The sequence below is a fragment of the Antrostomus carolinensis genome, unplaced genomic scaffold (genome assembly GCF_000700745.2).
Source record: "Antrostomus carolinensis isolate BGI_N321 unplaced genomic scaffold, ASM70074v2 scaffold39720, whole genome shotgun sequence".
Classification (NCBI taxonomy): Eukaryota; Metazoa; Chordata; class Aves; order Caprimulgiformes; family Caprimulgidae; genus Antrostomus; species Antrostomus carolinensis.
The window spans coordinates 451-10,806 of NW_010288391.1; the positions used below are offsets into that span (position 1 = coordinate 451).

Sequence of the window (10,356 nt, forward strand, 5' to 3'; positions counted from 1 at the left end):
TGACATCTGCTCAGAAATAAAAGCAAGGGGAACGGAGGGGGGAGGGGGGGGCATTTATTATTTACATTTTTCCTCTGGGATAACCTCTACACATACCAAAGCCCTGCTTCCCGGGAAGTGGGGAGACATGGCCTGCTGATGGGAAGTAGAGAATAAATATTTTGTTCTTTTGCTTCTGCACACACAGCTTTGCTTTGTTTCTATTAAACTGCCTTTTGTCTCAACCCACGAGTTTGGGGTTTTTGTTTCATCTTACTTTCCCCCTTCCCCATCCTGCTGAGGAGGGGGGTGATAGAGTGGCTTTGTGGGCACCTGGTGTTCGGGCAAGGTGACCCCACCACATATGTGCAAAAAGATGACCAAGATCAGCATTTATGCATTACTCTGAACAGCTTAAGAATCTTAAAACTCTCTTAAAAATTAATAAATAATTGGAAAGCTGGGAAATGAACTGCTATCGGTAAATTGCTCTTTTCCACTGAAATGCATGGCCATCTTGTAATACAAATCCACAGAAGGAAGCTCATATTTCACAGCGGACATGAGAAGTACACCAAGGCAGTTGTAGATAAAACTGCAACTGGTATAAAAGCCTAAAGAGAATAAAACCTAAGGTGCACGTTTGCTGTTGTATTCTCGTGCTTTGCAGATATATGAACCAAATGAGTTTGACATCATGCTTGTAATGCCGGTAGCAAGACTTCAGCTGGACGAAAGTGATGACACTGGAGCCTATTACTATGTAACATTCAAAAGAAATCCAAAAGAAAAGTATTTGTTGAAGTTTTTAGATGAAGATGGAAAATTATCAGCCTTTAAAATGCTTGAAGCACTAAGAGAAATTATTAAACGAGAAGTGAAAAACATTAAAGGTCAGTACTGAGAGAACAAGCTTCACCTAGGAGTGTAAAAATACCGTTACATTGTGCATATGCGTTGCCCTGTTGTTAATAAAATGTGATTTTTCCCCCCTGCCAGTCAACTAACTGCCTGTGGTGATGCAGCTAGAACTGTAACCCCTCCTCTCTCCAGTATCTCAAGTTTGCTCTTGTGCTAAGAATCACCACAAATACATCGGAGCTAGTCCTGTTATGTGATTAACCCATTGCTCTGCTATGCAATCCTCTTTCCATATATATGAAAAGAATGAATATGAAGGGTGGACTTCCTACATAACCTATGTATTTTAAATGTCATGTGTGAAGAGACATTTGCTGACCTGGTAACAAAAGGAAGAGCTTTCTTTTTATCATTACCTAAAATTTTATATTGATCTATATAGAAAACATACTCCCTTTTAGGTGCTCTTTTTCTCCAAAGCTTTCAGAAACATTGTGGCCAAACACTTCAGTCTTAGTGTTTTCAACAGCGAAGCAGTTCTTTGGAAAACATTACTGTATTTCTGATTCTGCAGACATAGTAAATCAGGGAAACAGAGCAGTTCAAGAAGAGTGTTCCTTGTTTCATTTTTATTTAAAATCCATAACTTGTAGGATAAAGAGCCACTGACTGAACCCAGGTATTTCTTTTGATTGATTATAAATTCCTCTTAAGTAAAAACCTTAAAATTCTTAAAGAAATTTCTTCTGTTACTAGATGTGGAAGTAACTGTGAAAAGGAAAAAGGCTGCAAGCCCTGCAATAACTCTTCAAATCAAAAATCCTCCAGCAGAAATATCAGTGGACATCATCTTGACTTTGGAAGTTCAGCAGAGCTGGCCGCCCAGCACACAGGATGGCCTCAAAATTGAACAGTGGCTGGGAAGAAAAGTCCGTGGAGACTTCAGAAACAAACCATTCTATTTAGTGGCCAAGCAAAACAAAAGAGAAAAGGTTATAAGAGGTACCTCAAATACAGACAAGTCTAAGTTATGAAACATCTTCTCTACAACTTGATCACTTAAAAGTGCTATAAAAATGGTATCCAGATTCTGTTCAGTATTTTGCCTCTGAAGTACAGATCTTTGTCTTATCCTGGATATATCCAGATCAAAGACAATTGAAGTCCCTCTTTAAAACATCAGATGCATGACACTGCTTGTCCTGTTCTGCCAGGCTGTACGCTAACCATTCCTAAGAGCATTACATCAAATCTACTGAGTCAGACACAGGAACATGGACCTTTCCTGCTGTACTCAACAGCAACATCCAGTCCTTTGCTTCCTAAGAAAAAAAAAATCAGGCAATCTGTTTTTTTTTTTTTTTTTTAAATTAGCATGCCTATCTTAATAATAGTAAATAAATCATTACTGCTCTACTGGGCTCTCTCTTCTTGTGAAAATTAAATGCAAAGAGAAACTGAACTGAACAGGCTAAGGAAACAGTCTAACTTTATATAAGGAAGACAAAAATGATTGCTGGTGTTTTAAAAACAGGGGGTTGAGCTACATTAATCTTTTTCAGAAACATTACAAGAGGAAAATAAATAAATGCTTTAGAACAGTCACCTTACCAGAGACAAACTCACAAACCTATTACTTGCCCCCAAAAATGGCAACCAACAGTAAAATTTTTTTAATTCAAAACCAGAATGACTATGCAGTAAGGCTAATAATACAGAAATTCAAAGGTAGTAGATTTCTGTGAGTAGTGTAATTCCCCAAGTCACATTCAACAAAAGCAGGACAGCTTAATTTTAAAGTAAATCCAAACACCCTTAAGAACATAGTTAAAGAATCCAAAAAATTAACTGTGTCCTATATTAATAACATTCTAATTGTCTTTGTGTGGAACAGCTGGGGGATTAACAAGGAATTAACTAATTAACTGTTTTTTTTTTTTATTATGATTTTTTTTAAGTGCAAATTAATTGTTGATATTTAAAATGAAGTCAATTATAAAGTATCTTTGTTTTCTAGTTACAGACACTGGTACTAACTGCTGTGTAACACTTTAACAATCTCGCACTCCAGGAAATACCTGGCGACTCTCTTTCTCTCATATTGAGAAGGCCATGATGCACAACCACGGCAGCTCCAAGACGTGTTGTGAAGCTGATGGACCAAAGTGCTGTAGGTTGGTATTCCATACGAGTATTTTACTGTGAGCCTGTGTGAGCCGGGCTAGCACTATCTAGCACCGTTTCAGTTGACCACTTAAGAATTTGATCTAGGACTAATTACTCATAATAAGTAATTTAGACATTGCTGTTCCTCAGCATTACAACATTGCTTGTACTCGCTCAATGCCTGATGTGTTTACTCAGCAAGAGGTGGAAACAAGTTACACTGCAGGTTTACGCTCCAGACTTGCCTTAAAAAGCAAAAAGATGCAACTTGTTAAATTATCTTTCCCAAACTCAATCCTGTTTACAAGAACCAGCTTACAAATCTGATGACTCAGCTTTCTGAGCTTGAGGAGCAAAATTACACTTCATACCAAGGCAATTTCTAAACCTATGGTGAGAAGAGAACTGCGGAATGGGGTCAGGATGAATAAATGTGATTTTTCACTCCAGTAAAAACTGGTTTCTGCATTTCTTTAAAGAGAAAGAACAAAACCCCCATAAGATACAGAACCTCCTTAACGGCAAACCAACTTCTGCAGTTTACTTAATTACATCTTGTACATGAATCTATAAAATCACAAGAGAACAAATGCATAATTCTGTCTTTGCTTTATGAGTATTATCAGACATGCTCTGCCCCTATCTAGCAGTGTATTAAACTAGATACACCTCTTGCTCTCGTGCCATGCCACAAGAAGGTAGCGGCATGTCCTTCAGTGTAAATCCAAGCCAAAAGCACCATCTTTAGTCTTAAGGAGGGATCCAAGTTCATGTTATAGTGGTAGCAGCTGCAGCTGGGAGACTACAGTGTAAGCACGCTTCTGACTGACACCGTGTGTGCCTGTGTTGCTCTGTCTCCCAGTGAAAGCAGTGTGTGCACAAAAACTATTGTTTAAAGTAGAAAAATCCTTCATTGCTAGAATCTGACTTTGTAGGCAGCCTATTTTCAGATTTTATTAAAAACATTATTGAAAATGTTACTCTATTAATAGAGTAGGAACTTCTTAATTGCTTTCACGAATAGTGTGTATTTAAATATCTAAAATATGTATTTAGAACTGGCTATATAGAAAGCACCTAATAATATAAATATTTATTTATTTTTTTTTTTAACAGGAAAGGTTGTCTTAAGCTTCTGAAATATCTTTTAGAGCAACTTAAAAAGAAACATACAAAAGAGCTGGAAAAAATCTCTTCCTATCACGTCAAAACTGCTTTTTTCCAGTCGTGTGTCATGTGGCCAAGTGACACAGACTGGCATTTGGAAGATCTGGATCACTGCTTTCAGAACTATTTGAGCTATTTTCTGTTTTGCCTGCAGAAGCGTCAGCTGCCACACTTTTTTATTCCCCAATACAACTTGCTCAGTCTGGAAGATAAAGCGGCCATTAATTTCCTTTTAAAGCAAGTAAGCTATGAATTGAACAACAGATTCCCGATATTTTGGGAGAGCTGTTAGTAACTGTAAACAATGTTTTTATCTAATCATGTATATCTGCATATTTAAAACCAGAAGTTCTATCACCTTAAGTTACTCCTCAGTAGTCTGATACTACAAAAAAACCAAAAAATCAAGATGACTAAGAGAAAAATTGCATATTTCAGTCACACTGCTTAGCTATACCACTGAAAAGAAATAAGACATTTTCAGTAATATTTATCTTCCCTATCCAAATGTAGATGTCACCTGCAAAACATCTTCAAGGTACAGAAGAATTTGCAATACTTAATTTCCCACATGTAATTTCTACAATTTGAAATATAAAGGCATCAATGAACGGGTGAAGTGAAAAATGACAGTTTTATTTAAGGTGAAGACCCACTGCAGAATATCCAAAATACACTCTTGCTTTCAAAAGGGGAGGGGGAAAAAAAAAAAAAGTCACTGGAATTACTTTGACATAAACCAGAAGAACTTCTCCAGATCAACTGGGTGGATGAAGACCTGCAGAGGACAATCGCCAGCAACAGTGAGGAGCAGAGAGAAAATATGGTATTAAACCAGTATGAATTTCCTGAATTAACATCTTTTTGGGGCCTTCAGATTGCTTTGGAAATTAAGTCTTTTCACTGGACTTTAGATGGGAAGTGATCATCATCTCATGTGCTGCAACAGAATAAAAGTTTTGGGCCAATGAGCATTTGTGTGACGAATCTTGTAAAAATAAATGTATCTTCAACCCTTATCAAGAAATAAAGCCTCCATGTGAAAGGTTATCAAAACCAAAATGCAGCATGAATCTGACATTCTTGGAATCAGAATTCAGCTCAATTTTTCATATGTTGAAGAGTATGTGTGTTAGGAAAAAATAATAATTATAGTATTTCCTATTACTAAAATTGTGCAAGTGACAAATACACAGTGTTTGGCAACTGCTGTGCTGTAAGTAAATACATCTTTTGCTTTTTCTTAAAGAAGCTATGGCAAGTCTGTATTTTTAGCCTACTTTCTGAAGGCAAAAATAACCTAGTGGTTTAAATGACACCCCGATTTCACTTCAATTCTAAGCAAATAAAAAAAGAGGGAAGACCAGAAGAACAGTTAGAGAATAATTTTACTGAAATTCTCATCTCACTAGATACAGTTTATTAAGTTTTCATTTACTCATATAACACATGAGTAAACACAAGTTCAGACCAAGTGTCAAATGAAGGAATAGCTCCTTCCCAGGTAACTTCCAAAGAGCAAAAAACATACCCCATTACTATTAGCAGTCTGTGACAGAACCTGACATCCAAATGTAACATCTGAATCAACTTTATCTGAAAGAAGTAAAAGCTGACCTTCAAATATATGTTTTCTTCATCACTTTGTTAACACTGCTCTAGTAAACTGTTTTTCTTCCTTAAGCTAGAAAACTACATCTATGAGAACAAAAGTAGAAGGCGTTTTTCTTCCAGTCAGCCTTCTTGATATGCTCTCCATTAAGAGGAAATGCAGACTTCTCTCAAAAAAAAAAGCTTGAGACACAAGTCTTAACAAAAAATTACTAAAATAAATGAAAACAAACAAAACCCGTGCTTCATCAAACGTCAGTTACTGCAAACAGAGTAGTTTTCAAATAGCTTAAGTTATCCTTGGAAATCCTTCTGCGTGGCACTTGGCAGGTGTGGCGTATCAATGCAAAATGCAGTATTTTTAAGCCATGCTGACAAACACTGCCTGTATTCACTAATCCATTTCTCTGAATATAAAAGGAAAAAGTTATCTTTTACATTCTTATATATATTAATACTGTGTTTAACAAAAAAACCCCCAACTTAAACCCACAATATGTGTTTTTAACCAGCAGATAATGGCTTAAGAAGTGGCGCATATCACACAGGAAAAAAAGATAAATTAATTTTGTGCTTGGACACTATTTCACTTAAAACTAGATTTATTTCTATATAAAGTTAATCCATTTTTCTTTTCTAAGCCACTTTTAAAAATGCATTTCATTTAAATGGAACAGGTACAGAAAACAATCAACTGAGAAAAGAAACTTCTAAAGTCAAGCCCATAGATGCTGACACTAACTATGATCACTTACTTTGTTTCAGTAACTTCAAGGGATTAGTTATGTTGAGGGCTTTCTCTGAGGTCTCCATATATCCTTTTCAGTTTCTCTTCTGATTTGAAATTGTTTGTATCTTTCTGCCATTGCAATAAGCTCATTAGGAACTACCTGATAAGAAAGCCACATGAGAGCAAGGTCAGTTTTAAATGAATCTAAACTTTTAGACTCTGGCTTACAAAAACACTATTGATTTGTGTGTTCCCAAACTTAATTTTTGTTATTTATCTGGCTCCTGTTACTTTACAAATTGTCTTTTCTGTAGAAATGCGTAAAGAAATCTTTTAACATAAAATTATACTGAAAAAATAATCAGCACAGCATCCCTGGATTTTCAATTACAACTGTATGCTAGGATCACCACATCTGATGACAACATAAAACCAGCTAATTAAAACATTTGTATTTCAGACAGAAATGTATCATGCAGTGATAATGAACAGCTGGAAAAAATGACCAATCCCACTAAAAGGCAATACTGTACTATATATATGCATATGTGTGTGTGTGTGTATATATATATATATATATTTGAATGTTACACTATTATGATTGGTATTAAATTTCTTTTGGAAGTTTTAAGAGAATCTGAAGAGAAACTTTTGTACTTAAAGTGTTGCCAAAGGAAGGGTTCTCACATGGATAAAACAAAGCTAAAAGACAAGACAAGAAGGACAGGAGAAAGTGGTCAGTTCTCCCACCACTGGGAGGTCACAAGAGCATCTTGTCAAGATCCATGGTGCTTTCTGGCATGTTTGCAATTATGTGGAAAAGGAGGTGAATAGTGTCATCAGTGCACTTTGTCACCTCAGAGCTATTCACATTCATAAGGGCTGATGCCAGATGCAAAGAATTACAGACAGACTTTATTAGGTTGAGTGACACCGATCACTGAATGAAATAAAAATATCATATATAATTCTTATAGATGATGGAAGAAAGGCAGTGTCCAACAAGTCTTCTTGAACCAGATCAGGCATAATGCTGACATTAATGCAATATTTACTGCAAAAAGCAGGACAGGTGACTGTACTGTCAGAAGAGGTTTTAGATCATTAACCTATTGAAACCAGCCTGCTTCAACAATCTGCTACAGCACGGAGCCACACAGCAGGTAGAAGATAACTATCCCAGAACCAGTTTCCCGATCAGAGTGAAGAGCAAGCTTCTGCAATGTGTTTGAGCATGGTATTAACATGATTGCTCAGCCTCTGTGGTTTGTCCCTCCACTGAGTGGCACAAATACAGTGCCAAGACTGCAGTACAAACAAATTTACCTACTGTTAAAGTCAGTCAGAGCATGAACCAGAGGCTTACTATAAATCAGGGAAAATGCTGTTTCGAGCTGTAACAAGAAACAACAACGTACTTGTCTCTGGCTTCTCAGATATGGCATCAAGAAAAAAAAAAGCTTCTTTAAAATACAGACATAACATTCCAGTCCTATTTCCCACACTATTTTCAAACATGAGTAAGAAAGATACCTTGGAAAAGTACACACAGATATCACAACTATCAGATATAATAAACTGATAGATAGTTGAGCTTCTTCTATAAATACTGTTAATATTTACACCGTTAAACAAGAACACTGGTACATGTGTCCAGGAGTGAAATACAAATGGAAAAAAATGCTACAAAATAAAATGGACCCTATTATTCCTCTGCAGACCAATATGTGCACCTGTGTTAGTTACATTTTCTTTGGACATAGAAGGCTTTGATTAAAGTTCCCAGTTCTTTTCCGGGACTCATCCATAAGGTACAATACAGCTAAGGATATCCAGGACAAGAGTGACTTAAGTAGCCATTTTTGGCCTGAGACACTACAAACACTCACCGAGTAAGGTCTAAGCAGGCTTAGAACTTCATTAACTGTTTCAGGTGGTAACCCAGAACCACTATAAATCTTACCCAGTAAGATGTATTCTTACTTGATTTGCTCTTTCCAGAATTTCAATCAGCTCAGATGCAACCCTCCAATCATTCTTAGTGACAAGCGTTACTGACTCCCCAGTACGTCTAAACAAGGAATGAAACAACTGTTGATCTTCAAAACAACTGCTGCTAGGCTCTTCCTACATACCTATACAGCAGTAAGTTGTACTATAGGCAATATTATCGAACTGGTAGATAAAACCAGCTTGAGTATTTACTATGCACATGACAGAAAACAACTTTTCACGAAGATCAGATTATGGCAATTCACCTAAAATGGAGCAAACGCACAACTAATTTAGACATTCAGACAATAAACCTAGCATAAAGACAACGTATTTAAGTACTAAGAGACATACATTCATATCATGATTGAAATAAACACATACACAAGAAAAATCACACTTGTGCCAACCTAGGAAGGCAGCAGTTCGAAAGTCCTAACAGCAAACTACCCATCGCTTTGAATTTATACATGTTTTTTCCCCAATGGGCTGCCTAGGAAACTAAACAACTCAGTGGCTCAAGAAGAGACAAACAAGGAAGGGACATTTCAGAATATTTACACAGAAGTTGTTTTGAACTGTCATTCTTCCCCATGTTTAAACATTCCTTGTTCCCATCCACCTCAATGAAATAACAGAAAAAACCGAAAATTTGCTTGCTTAAATTTAACAGTGAACTAATTTCAAAATATAAACCAGTGTGTTATTGTCTTTTGACAGACTCTGTAAGTCTTCAGTCCCCCACTCCACATCACCTGCAGCTCTAGCATTTGACAAGAGAAATACCTGTGCAGGTCAATAAAATACTAACCATATATGACTATTTTCTTGTAAACACTCACCCTGCTCTTCCAGTACGACCTACTCTATGAACATATTCTTCGATGTTGCGAGGGAAGTCAAAGTTAAATACATGAGTAATATCATGCACATCAAGGCCACGGGATGCCAAGTCAGTAGCTACCAGTATTCTGACTCTGCCTAAAATAAGTACAACAGAGAGAGAACAGGAGTTTATGGAATAAACAGAAAACAGACTTCAGTCTATTGGTTTTCTTGGGTATAATGCTCTTATTCTCAAAACATAAAGGAAAAATATGCTTGTTGCACATCACACTGAGTTAGCTTCAAATACAAGGTGGTAAGTAAGCACTCAAAACGCCATTTTACTTATTATTTGTATCCCACAAGTAGAACAGCAGGGAGCAGGAGAAGCAAGAAACATGCCTAGCTGATATAAAGAGTCTGTGAAAAGAATAGAAACTTCAACAATTATGCTCTCAGCTGGCATCCTTATCATAGGACTACACTTAGTTTTATTAGCATGTAATCACATAACCCCAAAGTATGACCTTACTGGCACAATCAAGAGCAGAACTCTTTCATTGAAAGTACCATCATTTGACACTTAAATTTACTATTCTGTAGACTAACACAATATTGGTTTTCCCACAGAGATTTAAAAAAATAATCCTTACTTTAAGTTATTTAACTCTTAAGACATTCCAAATTTTATTGAAGAGCAATCTTCGTTTGTTGCTTTCTTTGTTTGTCACATTAACAAAGTAAACATATAATTCAGAGCTCTTTAACTTAATTTTCATTTCTATGGTGCAGAAGAGACATCGCACTTACAAACAGACAATGTTCTGCACAAAACAAGCTTTAAAAATCTGGGCTAAACAAACCAGTACTTCAGTACAACTGTACCTTTCTTGAAGTCATCTAAAGCCTGTTCTCGATCACACTGTTCCCTGTTACCATGAAGTGACTGTACTGGAATTCCTTGGAGGCCAAGGTCGCTTGCTAAGTCATCAGCTCTAGGATGAAATAAAGTAATGGTTCTTAAA

General features: G+C 36.4%; 1 protein-coding gene across 1 annotated transcript; it reads left to right on the forward strand.

Annotated features, from left to right (window-relative positions):
* Positions 1-649: 649 nt before the first annotated feature.
* Positions 650-4,465, forward strand: CGAS (cyclic GMP-AMP synthase; the record flags this gene model as incomplete). The annotated part of the gene is made up of 4 exons (XM_010166572.1): positions 650-872; positions 1,597-1,842; positions 2,912-3,014; positions 4,123-4,465. Coding segments are annotated over 4 exons (915 nt in total), but the record flags the coding sequence as incomplete, so codon positions are not given.
* Between the last annotated feature and the right edge of the window lie 5,891 nt (positions 4,466-10,356).